Here is a 15,935-nt window from a genome sequence, read left to right as displayed (position 1 = left end):
CGTAGCGACAGTCATCTCGGGCGGTAGGATGACTTCAGTTCCGAAAGTCAGGCTATAGGGGGATTCTCCGGTCGCAGCCTTGGGGGTGGTGCGCAGCGACCACAGCACGCTGGGGAGCTCGTTTGTCCAGGTCAATCGGGCCGCGGACACTCTTCTTCTGAGGCCATCCAAGATGGATCGGTTGGTTACCTCGGCCAACCCGTTCGTCTGAGGGTGGGCCACCGAACTGAACCTCAGTTGAATGCCATGACCGGCGCAGAATTCCCGGAACCTCGTGCCGGCGAACTGAGGTCCGTTGTCGGTGACAATGGCTCTGGGCAACCTAAACCGGGTCACAAGGTTTTTCCAAACGAATTTCTCCATTTGGTGTTTCGTCGTCGTGGCCAGTGGCTCGGCCTCGACCCACTTTGTGAAGTAGTCCACTCCCACGATTATATACTTTCGCTGCCCAGAGGCCGGTGGAAAGGGGCCGAGGAGGTCCAGTCCCCACTGGGCAAACGGCCATGCGCAGTCGATGGGACTGAGGGGGACCGTAGGCTATCGGGCGTGTTGCTGGCACGAGCTGCACCGCTGTACGTGAGCTTTTGCGTCTCGACACATGGTTGGCCAGTAGTAGCCTTAGCGTAGTATCTTGTGCGCCAGGGTCCGCCCGCCAATGTGTTCGCCGCAGATCCCCTCGTGAGTTTCAGCTAGGACGGTCTGGGCTTCGTCAGGCTCCAAACACCTCAGGAGGGGGTAGGTGAAGGATCGTCTGTAAAGCCGGCCACTTTCCTCGGTGTACCACGCGTGTGTGCGGTGCAGACGCCGAGCTACGACTTCGTCGAGGGGGAGGGTTCCATCTCGCTTGAAGCTCAGCAGCTCTTGCACCCACGTGGTCGGCGCGCCGCCCGGGGCCGTGGTTGCTACCTCAATGGCACGAGCGGGAAGCTCCTCTATCTCCGGCCATGCTTCGGGGGTTCGTCTTGACGCCAGCTTAGCGAGCGCGTCGGCTCGTCCGTTTTCCTCCCTCGGAACATTAGATAATGTGAAGTAAGGGAATTTCGCGGTTAGATCCCTTACCCGCGCCAGATATTTGGCCATGGTCGCGTCACGAGCTTCGTATCCACCGCTGAGCTATTCGGCCACGAGTTGCGAGTCAGTGAGGACGTGTATTGCGGCCACCTGCATCTCGAGGGCCAGCCTTAATCCGGCTAGGAGCGCTTCGTACTCCGCCTCGTTGTTGGTGGCTTTAAACCCGAAGCAGAGGGAGCATTCGAATGAGAGTCCGTCGGGAGCGAGAAGGACCAGCCCGGCTCCGGCACCCTTTGAGCTGGCCGAGCCGTCCACATGTAGGGTCGAAGCCTTAGGAGTTCACTCGAGGTCTTTGTCCATCCGAGTCAATTCCACGATGAAGTCGGCTACCGCCTGGGCCTTGATGGCGGTTCTGGGCACGTAGCTGATATCATGTTCTCCGAGCTCCACCGCCCATCTGAGGAGCCGACCTGCAACATCGAACTTTGTTAAGATCTGCCGGAGGGGCTGGTCGGTGACGACTTCCACCGAGTGCGCTTGGAAGTAGGGGCGCAACTTCCGAGCCGAGAGCACCAGGGCGAGTGCGAGTTTTTCTATCGGCGTGTAACGCTCCTCAGGTCCTTTCAGGACGTGGCTAACATAGTAGATCGGGAGTTGAGCGCCGGAGCTTTCCTTGACGAGGACGGAGCTAACTGCGTGCGGCGAGGCCGCCAGATAGAGTCCCAGCTTCTCGCCGGGAATGACGGAGGCGAGTCGAGGGAGGCTGGCCAAGTGCTGCTTCATCTGTTTGAAAACCTCCTCACATTCCGATGTCCATTGGAAATTCTTCGGGTCTTTGAGCGCCTTGAAGAAAGGGAGGCAGCGATCGCCCGATCGGGCGAGGAAGCGAGACAGGGCGACAAGTCTACCGTTGAGTCGCTGCAGGTCTTTAACTGTCCGGGGGGACTGCATATCGATTATTTCCTATACTTTCTCTGGGTTGGCGACGATTCCTCTCTGGTGTACAATGAACCCTAGGAATTTCCCGGAGGTGACGCCGAAAGCGCACTTCGTGGGGTTGAGCCGCATGCTGAATTTGCGTAGCGTGGCGAAGGTCTCGGCTAGGTTGGCAAGGTGTGTTCCGGCCTTTCTGCTTTTCACAATCATGTCGTCCACATAGATTTCCATGTTCCTCCCGATTTGGGGGGCAAACATCTTGTTTACCGTCCTCTGGTATGTGGCTCCAGCGTTTTTCAACCCGAACAGCATGACCTTGTAGAAGTATATCCCTTGATCGGTGAGGAAGGCCGTCCGTTCCCTGTCTTCGGGCGCCATCCTGATCTGGTTGTATCCTGAATAGGCATCCATGAAAGAGAGGCGCGCGTGCCCTACTGTCACGTCGACCAGCTGGTCGATCTTCGGGAGGGGGTCGCAGTCTTTAGGACACGCACCGTTGAGACTGGTGTAGTCAACGCACATCCTTCAGCTTCCATTGTGTTTTTTCACGAGAACTACATTAGACAACCACTGAGGATACTTGGCCTCTTCTATGAAGCCAGCTGCCAAGAGTTGGTCCACCTCTTCTTGTATGGCACGTTGCCGGTCAGGTGCGTGGCGCCGGGGCTTTTGCTTTACCGGACGGGCGTCAGGTGGGATATTGAGATGATGCTCCACGACCTTGGGGTCGACTCCCTTCATGTCCGATGGAGACCAGGCGAAGATGTCGGCATTTTTCCGTAGAAGACCGACGAGCTGTTCCCGTTCCTGCTCGGGCAGCTCTGATCTGACCTTGACCGTCTGATCCGGCCGTGCTTCCCGTAAGTGGACCCCCTCGGCTCAGGGTGAGGGGCCGGCTTTTTTGCCTCCCGGGGATCTTCTAGAGGCGCCTCTCCCCTGGTCCTTTTGCCCAATGAGACGGAGGTAAGGTAGCAGCGCCTGGACTCTTGGGGGCTTCCGGTGACTTCCCCGACTCCCTCCCGTGTCGGGAATTTGACGGTCCGGTAGTAGGTCGAGATGACGACTCTGACCTTGTTGAGGGTCGGCCGACCAAGTATGGCGTTATAAGCGGTGGGAAGGTCGACCACTAGAAAAGTGGTCATGACAGTCTTTGATTTCGGCGGGGTCCCCAGAGTCAGAGGTAGGGTAATGGCTCCCAGAGGTGATATTGAATCTCCCGTGAAGCCGGTGAGCGTCGAGCACATTGGGCTTAAATTTTCCGTGGCTAGGCCCAGCTTCTGGAGGGCGCCAAAGTAGAGTATGTCAGCCGAGCTCCCCGTGTCGACCATGATTCTTCTCACTTGCGCATTGGCTACCCTGGCCGATATCACCAGGGCGTCGTCGTGGTGGGGTCGCTCGGCGGCTCCGGTTGGGAAGGTGATCTCGGGTTCAGGCTCACGCCCCGAGGCTTCGTCGGGGGCAGTCCGGGCATAGGCCTTCCTGCCCGACATAGAACTTCCTCCGGATGCGGGGCCCCCGGCTATGACATCGATGTGTCACTCAACCGGGCCCTCCGGACGAGAAGACTGCTCTTTGCTCGGCCGGAGGTACTGGCCGAGATGGCCTCTGAGGATGAGCTCCTCGATTTGTCTTTTTAACTCGTAACACTACTCCGTGTCGTGCCCGTGCTGTCGATGAAATCGGCAGTACTTTGAGCGGTCTGCGAGCTCTCGCGGGTTCTTCATCGGGTGGGGGTCCCTGAGCAGCCCCTTCCCCCTTTCGTGTAGGAATATCTCCGTCCGAGAAGAGTTCAAGGCGGGAAGAGGAGGCCTTGGGTCAGGCCTGTCCAACTTTCGTCGGGAGGTGGTGGGTTGCTGGTGTCGGGGCGGCTCCGACTTGACCTTTCTGTGCTCTTCTCGCCTTCCCACCATCCAGGTTTCTGCGGCGATGAACTGGCTGGCCCGTTAGAGCATCTCAGGGACCGCGACGGGGGGCCTTTCCACGAGGGACCAGAAGAACCTGGAGGGCCGCAAGCCGGTCATGAAGGCCTGCATCAAGAGAGAGGGGTGAGCATCCGATAATCCACGGATTTGCGTCGTAAACCGGTTCACAAAGTGAGAAAGGGGCTCGTCCTCCTTCTGGTTGAGCCCCAAGAGCAACGCCATGGATGGCTTTGGTCGGGAGTACGCTAGGAAGTTAAGCTCGAAATCCTTGGCGAGCTGGTCGAAGGAGGCGATGGTCCCTGGCTTCAGGCCGCTGTACCACGTGCGGGCTGGTCCTCGCAAGGTCGTCGGGAACGCCCGGCACATCAGGGCGTCTGAAGTCCCGAATAGCGCCATCTGGGCCCGGAAAGCGGCCACATGGTCCGCGGGGTCGGTTGCGCCGTCATACGCGTCCAGGGCAGGGAGGCGGAAGTGCGGCGAGATCGCCTGATCCTGTATCTCGGGGGTGAACGGAGATCCTTGGTGTCCGTCCGTCCCGAGTTCTCCTTTTGACTTACGAACCTCCTGTTGTACCTCATCCAGCCTTTGACTGACGAGGCGCAGCTGGGCCCGTAGGGCGTTCGTCGAGTCAGCAGTCGGGGCCTCGGGCTCGGGGCGGCTCATCGTGCCCTCGGCTTCCGTGCTCCCCGGTCGGGTTGTGGGGTTTCGAGGCGAGCCCGGAAGTTCTGGGGGTGGTGCGTGGGTCCGGGCGAGAGTCTCCTGTTGCTGCGAGGGCCTCGCCGCACGCGGAGGGGTTCGTTGGGAGACAATGGTCTGCACCATGCTTGTCAGAGTTCAGACCTGGTGGGCGAGGTCATGAAAGGCCTCGGGCGACACTTGCGAGGAGTCGGCGGGTGCGCCGCTAGGGGGTGACAAGCCCGGGTCGTTGAACAGTCGCTAGTAACGTTCTGACACCGCTGCGGGGCGTTCGTCGTTGGTCTCGTCACGCCGTTCCCCTAAGGCGGGGAGCTCCGCATTTGAGGATCCGCCGGGGTAAATTTGCTGATCGCTTGACATTTGGACACCGGCCCTCCTTCTAGTGCCAATCTGTTACGGTAAATAACTTTCTGGCCGCGACTTTGGGGTTGACGCAGCTAGTTCAAGGCTCCAAATGTCTGGGATCAGCCGTGTTTCCCTTTATAGGGCTTGAGAGCTCCGCCTTGACGAACCGGGTTGACGGTGGTCGGGTACCTGCACACAGGTCGGGTCGGTGTCTCGGCCCGACCCCTCCAATGATCAAGTTAGTGGGAAGGAGTCTTGTATATGGTCCCCTTCTAGCGCTGGGAGCCGGGGGGGTATTTATAAGGGGGGTTGATGTTACTTGATGGGCCATCCTGCCAGAGCATGACCGTACCTCTGACGGCGTCTGTCGTCGCCGTGGGCGTTGCGTGGAGAGCCGAGCTGCCGTAGGGTATGGGGGGTGTCAGCTGGCGCCTTTGCCTGCCTCGGCCGGTCGTGATGGGTCAGCCGAGGAGGACGTTCGGGTACGACGGGTATGGGTGCGTGTCGTGTCGTCGTTAATGCTATTTCTGGGGCAGCGCGTCGTACTGGGCGTCCGACGTGGGGGGGTGTATTACGTCAAATCTGGGGGTTATGTCAAGTCAGTTTTGTACCCCTATCATAAGATTGACTCCCATTCCCAATAACCGATTGTGCTAGATCTGGAACATCCAAAGTTATAAATTCGGTATCAAGGAGTGGAATTGATGCAAAACCTCAAGCTAAAGCAAAGCTTATTCTTCGTTAATTCAATTCCTCTTCTCTTCTCTTATCAAGCCTATGCTAGTTGTAGCAAGTATCCCTCCTTTATTAAGTTTTCCTTTAGTTTCTTCTCTAATTGCATTAGGTATGACTAATACAAGGATTATAAGGTGGCAAGCATGCATGAAAGAGGCTTATATGTCATTCATAGAACAAACATAGGTAGCACCATACTTAGGATAACTAGTGACACATGTCCTCTATTTTTTCTTTAAAACTTAATATGAATCCTTCACAAATCATATCCAATTACTAATATTTACATTTAGGTCCCTACATTACAAACAAGCCCTTACAAAATTTTCAAAAATGAGGGATGTTACACTCTCCCCTCCTTAAAAGAAAATTTTAGTCCTCTAAATTTGTCATACCTCTTTCGACAAAAAGTTGAGATCAAGATTGCACTTAGATTAAGTGAGAAGTATCGACAAATGTGATAGAAGTTAGAAGCTTCCTAGGCATGACAGGTTATTACAAAAGATTTATGGAGAGATTCTCTCGATTTGCTTAACCTCTCACCACACTCACTCAAAAGAATGCAAAATTTGTATGGGATGATGATTGTGAGTGAAGTTATCAAAAGTTAAAAAAAAAAAAAGATTGACTAGTGTCCCTATTCTCACTAAGGGATTTGTAGTTTATACCGATATCTCAAGAAAGAGCATTCAATGTGTTTTGATGCAAGAAGGGAAAGTGATTGCTTATGCTTCTTGATAACCTAAAAGTTATGAACATAATTATCCAACTCATTATTTGGAATTGATAATAATTATTTTTGCTCTAAAGATTTGAAGGCATTACTTGTATGGGCGGACATTTGAAGTCTTTAATGACCATAAGAGTTTAAAGTATATTTTTACTTAGAAAGAGTTAAACATGAGGCAATGAAGATAGATAGAACTTCTAAAGGATTATGATTGTATCATCTGTTATCACCCGGGTTTAGCCAATGCTGTAGCTGATACACTTAGTAGAAAATCTACAAGTTTTATGGCTAGTCTGGTTGTGAAACAATAGAAGTTATTAGAAGAAAATTATAATTTGAATGTTATGAGGAAAGGGCAAGACTCAATGATATTGATGGCCTTTATCTAGGTGCAATCTTGATCTCATCTTTTCATCAAAGGAGGTATGACAAATTTAAAGGGCTAAAATTTTCTTTTAAAGAGGGGAGAGTGTAACATCTCTTATTTTTAAAAATTTTGTAAGGGCTTGTTTGTAATGTAGGGACCTAAATATAAATCAGAACAATTCGATATGATTTATGAAAGATTCATATTAAGTTTTTTTTTTTTTTAAATGAAGGACATATGTCACTAGCTAACCTAAGTATTGTGGCACTTATGTTTATTCTATGGATGACACATAAGCCTCTTTCATGCTTGCTTGCCACCTTGCAATCCTTATATTAGCCAAACCAAATACAATTAGAGGAGAAACTAAAGAAAAACTTAACAAAGGAGGGATACTTGCTGCAACTAGCATAGGCTTGACAAGAGAAAGTAAGAGGAATTGAATTGAAGATGATGAAGCTTTGCTTTGGCTTAAGGTTTTGCATCAATTCCCTAAATTTGGAAACCATATTTGTCTAAGGCAAGTGTTCTAACTCCTTCCTATAGTAATCATAATATCTGATTTCATTTTAATTCTGAAAATTTTGGAAGATTTTAGCTTCGTACATGATATTTCTGTATTTTTCTAGCCATAACCTTGTGCACTAATTTTTGATTTAGGAAAAATCAAATTTATCTGAAAATAGACTCATTGCTCTTTCTTTTGATATCAATACCGATAAATTTGAAGTACAATTACCTATCCAAATTATTATTTCAGCTAACCTTATGAAACCTGTAAAACAAAGACTGTCGGTTCTAACCTTTCAGTACTTTCTTGCTTATAACTCTCTGTTGAAAACTATAATTTATACAAAACATAATTTATTAGAAACTAAACTCCTAAATATTTATGTGCATGGTTGATTTAAAAGATTTGGAGTATAAATTCCTATTGAGGCATATGTTCTAATCAACTCTATGAATTCTACAAAATAGAGATATTGTTCTTTGACCTTTAGTTACTAAACTGTTTATAACTCCTTGTTAGAAACTCCAATTCATAAAAAACTTTATTTATCTAAAAGTAGATTGATACATTTCTTGAATGACACCTATTTGTGCAAATTAGAATATAATTGGTAATCCAAATAATTCATACAATGTGCCTCTCAAATTCTATTAGAATCGAGCTTTGGTCGATTTCACCTATTCTTGTTTCATCTATTTAGAAATTGATTTCAGCTAAAATCCTTACTTCAATTGAGCTTTACATTATTGGTTTGAATTCCTCTATACTCTTGTCCTTCAATTATTTGCATACCTGAATTTATTATGTAAAGTTCATGTTTGTATCGTAATGTTTCATATAGGCACATGCATTCCGTTATTCCGTATATGCTTTTGATATGTGCCAATCTTATTGTTCACACTATCTTTTTGTACTATAGCATTTGTGGGATAATGTGAATCTTTGCTAGAAATGGTAAAGAAAGTTATTCTTAAAGCCCGCGATGCTCTACCGGCCCCCGATGTCTTCACTTTGACGTGAGTGGATGAAGCTCCCAAACATGATAGACTTATGTTTGGTGGTTATTCAGAAATGGATAGACCATATTATATTATGATCCCACTTTACCTTCTATATGCTTGATATGATATCCAAACCTTTGGTTATGTGCTTTGGATAAGAATGAAATGAATGCAACGTCGAATGTGACATTTGAGCTTTTGTTTCATTTTTATTGATATGCTCTAAAATGTTTCACATGCCATTGATATATTCTAAAACATTTCATATGCCATTGATATACTCTGAAATATTTTCTATGACATTGATATGCCCCAAAACATTTTATATGCCATTGAAATGCTCCGAAATGCTCCTTACATTGTTGATATGCTCCAAAACATTTCAGATGCCATTGATATATTCCGAAATGTTTCATTTGTTATTGATATACTCCGAAATATTTCATATGCCATTGATATCTTTCGAAACATTTCATATGCCATTGATATGCTCCGAAATATTTTCTATGCCATTGATATGCTCCGAAACATTTCATTCACCAATGATATCTTCCAAAACATTTCATACACCATTGATATGCTTTGAAATGTTTCATATGCTATTGATATGCTTCGAAACGTCTCATACACCATTGATATACTCTGAAATATTTCATATGCCGTTGATATGCTCCGAAATAGTTTTTTTGCACCGTTGATATACTCCAAAATGTTTCATATGCTATTGATATACTCCGAAACATTTCATATACCATTGATATACTCTGAAATATTTCACATGTCATTATTATGCTTCAAAATATTATCCTTTCACCATTGATATGTTCTGAAATGCTTCTCATGCCAATTATATGCTTCAACCACCTTTCCTCAATTGTTATGAACAAAACATGTTTCGAACAAAATGATATTAAAATTTTACATTCGATAACTAGCTCCATCTATGAACTCTTGTATCATTGTCTTATATTTGGTACCTTATTTGTTTGAAACTATCCTCTTTCACTATGGATATGTTAATTGCTTGCTAAGCTCTATATGCTCACTCCAATGCTATATAAATTTTTTAGGATAGCTTGTTGCTCGCTAAAATATTTAATTTAGGTCAAGGCAATGGAAAGCTAGAAGATTTTGGGGCAAACCTTTAGTGGATGATATGTTTTTGTTATAGAAGCACACTTTGTGACTAATGAAATATTGATAGTAAATATGAACTTATGAGTTTTGTAAAAGTTGAAAGGACCTCTCATGTTTAGGATTTTTGAATGTTAAGTTTAATTTATGCAGTGATATAAACATGTGATAAATATTGGTTTTGTGATTATATAGAATCCCACACTTATGGATTTATGAGGTGGTTTTTGTCTTGGGGAGTTGGTTTCAAATTTTATGATTTATCAAGCGATGTGGTATATGATTTTAAACTATATAGGTTTTATGAATTATGAAATTATGGAGGTGAATTTTGACTGAATGTTTCTGAAATTATGGATGACACATAAGCTTCTTTCATGCATGCTTTCCACCTTACAATCTTTGTATTAGCTAAACCTAATACAATTAGAGGAGAAACTAATGAAAAACTTAATAAAGGAGCTGCAACTAGCATAGGCTTGAGAAGAGAAGGGAAGAGGAATTGAATTGAAGAAGAAGAAGCTTTGCTTTGGCTTGAGGTTTTGCATGAATTCCCCACATTTGAGAATTATATTTTTCTAAGGTTAGTGTTCTAACCCTATCCTACAGTAATCTTGATCTTTGATTTCATCTTAATTCTAAAAATTTTGAAAGATTTTAGCTTCATACATAATATTTCTATCATTTGGGAATAAAATTGTGAATCTTGAATTTTTTAAGATTTGACCTTTTTGTAATGTTCTAGCCATAACTTTCTGCACTGATTTTTTATTTAGGAAAAACTAAATGTATTCGAAAATAAACTCAAGCTCTTTCTTTTGATATTAAGATTGATAAATTTGGAGTCCAATTATTTACCCAAACTGTTATTTCAACAGACCCAATAAAATTTATAAAATAGAGACTGTCGGTTCTGACCTTTTAGTACTCTCTTTCTTATAACTCTGATTTATACAAATAATAATTTATTAAAAACTAGACTCATAAATATTTCTACGCATAGCTGATTTGAAGGATTTGGTTTATAAATGCCTATTGAAGCATCTGATCTATTCAACTCTTTGAATTCCAAAAAATAGAGATAATGTTCTCTAATATTTGGTTACTAAACTATTTGTAACTCTTTGTTGGAAACTCCAATTCATACAAAACTTGATTTATATAAACCTAGATTGATACATATTTTGAATGACAATTAGATTTTATAAATTGGAGCATAATTAGTTATCTATATAATTCATGCAATGTGCCTCTCAAATTCTTTCAGAATCGAGTTTTGGTTGATTTTGCCTATTCTTATTTCATATCTTTGGAAATTGATTTTAGTTAAAATCCTTACTTTAGTTGAGCTTTACATACCTGAATTATTTGTATACCTGAATTTATTATGTAAAGTTCATATTTGTATCGTAATGTTTTGTATAGGCACAAGCATTCCGTTGTTTCGCATATGCTTCTGATATATGCCAATCTTATTATTCACACTATCCTTTTATACTATGATATTTGTGGGATAATATGAACCTTTATTAGAAATGGTAAAGGGAGTTATGCTTAGAGCCTGTGATGGTCTTATGGCCCCCTATGACTTCACTTAGACGTGGGTGGATGGAGCTCCCAAACGTGGGAGACTTATGTTTGGTGGTCATTGAGAAATGGATGGACTATATTATGTTATGATCCTATTTCACCTTCTATGTGTTTGATATGATATCTAAAGTTTTAGTTATGCGCTTCTATATGTGCTTTGGATAACAATGAAATGAATGCAATGTCAAATGTGACATTTGAGCTTTTGTTTCATTTGTTATTGATATGCTCTGAAATGTTTCATATATCATTAATATGTTCTGAAACATTTTATATGCCACTGATATGCTCTAAAATATTTTCTATGCCGTTGATATGCTCCAAAACGTTTCATATGCCATTGATATACACCCAAACATTTTATATGTCATTGATATATTCTGAAATATTTCATTTGTTATTGATATGCTCTGAAATATTTTATATGCCATTGATATCTTTCGAAACATTTCATACACCATTCATATGCTTTGAAATATTTCATATGCCATTGATATCTTTCGAAACATTTCATACACCATTCATATGCTTTGAAATATTTCATATGCCATTGATATGCTCCAAAACATTTCACATGCCATTGATATAATCTGAAATGTTTTATATGCCGTTGATATGCTCTGAAATAGTTTCCTTTCACCATTGATATACTCCAAAATATTTTATATGCCATTGATATGCTCTAAAACATTTCATACGTAATTGATATATTTTAAAATATTTTATTTTTTATTAATAGGTTTCGAAATGTTTCATATGCCATTGATATATTCTAAATCATTTTATATGCCATTAGCATGCTCAGTAATGTCTTATATGCCATTGATATGCTCCAAAAGGTTTCATATGCTATTGATATGCTCTGAAATATTTCATATGTCATTGATATGTTTCAAAATGTTACATTTGTTATTAAAATGCTTCAAAATATTTTATATGTCATTGATATCTTCCGAAACATTTCATACACCATTAATATACTTTGAAATGTTTCCTATGCCAATGATATGCTCCAAAACATTTCATACGCCGTTGATAAACTCCAAAATATATAATATGCCATTGATATGCTCTGAAATAGTTTCCTTTTGCCATTGATATACTCCAAAATATTTCATAAGCTATTGATATACTCTGAAACATTTTATACTATTGAATCTCAGATTTTGACGATGAAATCAATTGATGGGTTAATTGATCTAATCCATATTATCGAGTTAAGTGTGTAGGATTAATTATGATAGCATGAAAACATAAAGCAAGGATACCAGAGTCAAGTTCGATGGATGTTTGAGAGTTTGAAGATTTGTCGGAGATGCTGCTGGAACCAACCAAGAAGAAATTGGGGACTTGTCGGAATTTTTGAAAGTCCGCTAAAGAGATCGTCGGAGGTTCACAGAGATCACCGAGAAGGCTCAACTACTTGGCAATTTTGCTACAAGATCGGGAGCCTATTGGGAGTCCGCCGGAAGAAATCCGAGGGTGTATCGGAAGTCCGCCGGAAGATTGCCGGAAAGCTCACCGAAACCAGACTCGACGCTTGCCATTTAAAAATTGCTTAGGACTATGTTTTTAGTTATGTAGTTTGCATGTAATTAGGGTTAGGATTAAGGGATAATCCTATATACTGGTTAGGGGCCAATTAGGCCCGAATGTGACTTGGTTTGGGCCGAACTTGAAGCCCAACCAGCGATCCGTAAGGTCGGGCGGTGGCACCGCCCAAAGCCCGAAGGGTTGGGTGGTGGCACCGCCCAGAACCCGAGAGGTCAGGCAGTGGCACCGTTGGACTGGGCAGTGGCACCGCCAGTACACTGTCAGTATCAGACATTGACAGGCGATGGCACCGCCATTGACAGGTGGTAGCACTGCTAGCTTCGGAAACCCAAGAGAATTCAAAATTTGGAGCCCAAATTTGAATCCTCTTGGGGCCTATAAATACTCCTCAATTCCCAGCTGAGAATACAACTTTAGTGAAAGTAATAGATTGAGATAAAAGTCTTAGAAAAGTCTTTAGCAAGTCTTGTTTTCAATTACTTGAGTGTTCACCTCCTTCTTTCTCTTTAAAAATTTGTAAGAGTGTGAACCACTTGTAAAAGGTTGTAAGAGGGGTATTTGTCCTTCCCTTTCAAAGAGATTTGCTAGTGGAAGTTGGGAGCCTCTTTGAAGAAGGCTTCGCAAGTGGATGTAGGTCATTTGACCAAACCATTTTAAATTGGCGTGTTCATTGAATATGTGAGTACTTACCTTTTTGCAATCATTATCTACACAGCAGCAAGTTTTCATTTTTCACTTTACTCAAGCTACTATCAAAACAATTGCATTTTATGGAATCATTTTCGAACTTGCAAGTTTTAATCCACTGCACTAATTCACCCACCCCCTCTTAGTGCTGCTCCAATCCTAACAATTGGTATCAAAGTAAGGCTCACTCTCATATTTAGTTTAATACCCAAGAGAGATGGCTTACTCTGGCATACACGAGGGTCATTCTATTACACATCCACCTATGTTTAATGGGTTGGATTATAAGTATTGGAAGACTCACATGAGGATCTTTCTTACTTCCATGGATTTCGAGCTTTGGACCATTATCGAAAATGGATTTCAAAAATCTTCTCTTCCGATGAGTGAATGGAATGAATCGGAGAAGAAGGTTTTTGCTTTAAACGCAAAGGCTATGAATGTCTTATTTTGTGCACTAGACAAAAATGAATTTAATCGCGTTTCAATTTGTGATTCTACTTTTGATATTTGGAGAACTCTTGAGGTTACTCATGAAGGCACTAGCCGAGTTAAAGAGTCCAAAATCAATATTCTTGTGCACTCTTACAAACTTTTCCGAATGAAACCAAGTGAGTCCATCGGAGACATGTATACCCATTTCACGGATGTCATCAATGGACTAAAATCTTAAAACATTCCCTCTTGAAGAATTTATTGGGTCTCTAACGACCTATGAAATGTCGTGTCAAGCTCATGACGAGCTCGAGACCCCCCTCCAAAGAATAGGAAGGATATGGCACTCACATCACAAGAAGACCACTTGAAAGGAACATCAAGTGATGAGGACAGTGACAATGACATTGCACTTTTGACTTAAAAATTTAAAAAAATTATAAGAAAGAACAAATTTAAAAATAACATAAAAAACAGACTTGAATATAAAAAAGACCAAGTGATATGCTACGAATGCAAGAAGCTGGGGCATTTAAAAAATGAATGCCCCCAAGCTAAGAAGAAGCAACTGAAGAAGAAGATAGCTCTAAAAGCAACTTAGGACGATTCAAGTGATTCCGAAAATGAAGAAGCTAGCAACAAAGAAGAGGCAAAAACTTCGCGCTAATGGATTTAGGTGAAGAGGTATGTGATTTAATTAATGAAGATTTATTTTTTGAAGAACTCTCTATCGCTTTTCATGAATTATTTGATGAATGTAGAACTATTAGTAAGAAGTTTAACATCTTAAAGAAAGAGCATATCTTACTACAAAATAAGCTTGATAGTTTTCAAACTCCTCCATGCTCTAAGTGTGAGCATTTAGAAGCAATAAAAAATAAAAATTTGCTACTTAAAGAGATCTTGAACAAGTTTAAGGTTGGTAGCAAAGGATTGGACATAATCCTTGCAAATAAGGGTCATGTCGCAAATTGAAGTGAAATTGGATTTGTAAAAGGATCACATTAAAATCCTACCACTTCCATTAAAGGACCCACATTGCATGTTTCATCTTGTATGAAATGCAACTTTTGTTACAAATCCGGACATGCTGCCTATAAATGTCCATTTAGGAAAATTAGTCCACATAAATTAATATGGGTTCCTAAAGGAACTATAAATAGTTCAATAATGAATAATAAAATTTGTGGATCAATTTTTGAGGCACCCAAAATCAAATGGGTACCTAAAAATCATCCTCTTTTGTAGACAAACCCATAAGCTAGGAGCAAGAGATGGTATCTTGATAGGTGGATGCTCAAGACATATGACTGGAGATCCATCTCATTTCTCTATGCTCATTAGTAAAGAAGGGTACGTCACCTTCAGAGACAACAACGAAGGCAAAATCAATGGCAAGGGAACCATAGGTAACAAATTAAGTTTTTCTATTGATGATGTATTACTAGTTGATGGATTGAAACATAATCTCTTGAGTATTAGTAAATTATGGGATAAAGGTTATATCGTTAGATTTGAATCAAATGTGTGTATTATTGAAAAACCAAACAATAACATGTCAATGATTGCTCTAAAGTAAAATAATGTCTACACCATCAATCTTGATGAACTAAGTAATGAAATGTGCTTCTCCACTTTAAATGATGATGCTTGGCTTTGGCATAGGAGATTAGGCCATACAAGTATGAAATTAATATCTAAGATCTCATCTAGAGAATTAGTACGAGGGATTCTAAATATGAAGTTTATTAAGGACAAAGTATGTGATGCGTGTCAACTAGGTAAACAAATAAAAACTAGTTTCAAACCAAAAAATCAAATTAGCACCACTAGACCATTACAATTGATCCATTTGTACTTATTTAGACCAATTGACATGACAAGTCTAGGAGGAAGCAAATATGCTTTTGTAATTGTAGATGACTATACTAGATACACTTAGACCTATTTCTTGGCTCACAAAAGTGATTGTTTCAAGTGTTTCTCAAAATTTTGTAAACTTACTCAAAACGAAAAAGGCTTCATGATTTTATCAATTCGAAGTGATCATGGTGGCAAATTTCAAAGCCGTGATTTCCAAAGTTTTTGTGAAGTTAATGGATATAACCACAACTTCTCCGCTCCAAGAAATCCTCAACAAAATGGAGTAGTTGAAAGAAAAAAATAGAAACCTATAAGAAATGACAAGAACTATGTTGAATGAACATAGTCTACCCAAGTATATTTGGGTCGAAGCCATGAATACGGCTTGCTACATCATGGATAGGGTTCTAATAAGACC

General features: G+C 42.1%; 1 protein-coding gene across 1 annotated transcript; it reads right to left on the bottom strand.

The window, feature by feature from the left end:
* Positions 1-3,890: 3,890 nt before the first annotated feature.
* Positions 3,891-4,691, bottom strand: LOC135626013 (uncharacterized). The gene has a single exon (XM_065131203.1). The coding sequence runs from the start codon at positions 4,689-4,691 to the stop codon at positions 3,891-3,893; it is 801 nt and encodes a 266-aa protein (XP_064987275.1).
* Positions 4,692-15,935: the final 11,244 nt, after the last annotated feature.

This window comes from Musa acuminata, chromosome BXJ2-10, assembly GCF_036884655.1.
Source record: "Musa acuminata AAA Group cultivar baxijiao chromosome BXJ2-10, Cavendish_Baxijiao_AAA, whole genome shotgun sequence".
Classification (NCBI taxonomy): domain Eukaryota; kingdom Viridiplantae; phylum Streptophyta; class Magnoliopsida; order Zingiberales; family Musaceae; genus Musa; species Musa acuminata.
The sequence above is the reverse complement of the archived record's forward strand: the minus strand, read 5'-3'. Positions and strand labels throughout refer to the sequence as shown.

Excerpts from the sequence above, each read along its gene's own strand:
- LOC135626013 (XM_065131203.1), bottom strand. The coding sequence starts at position 4,691 with ATGGTGCAGACCATTGTCTCCCAACGAACCCCTCCGCGTGCGGCGAGG.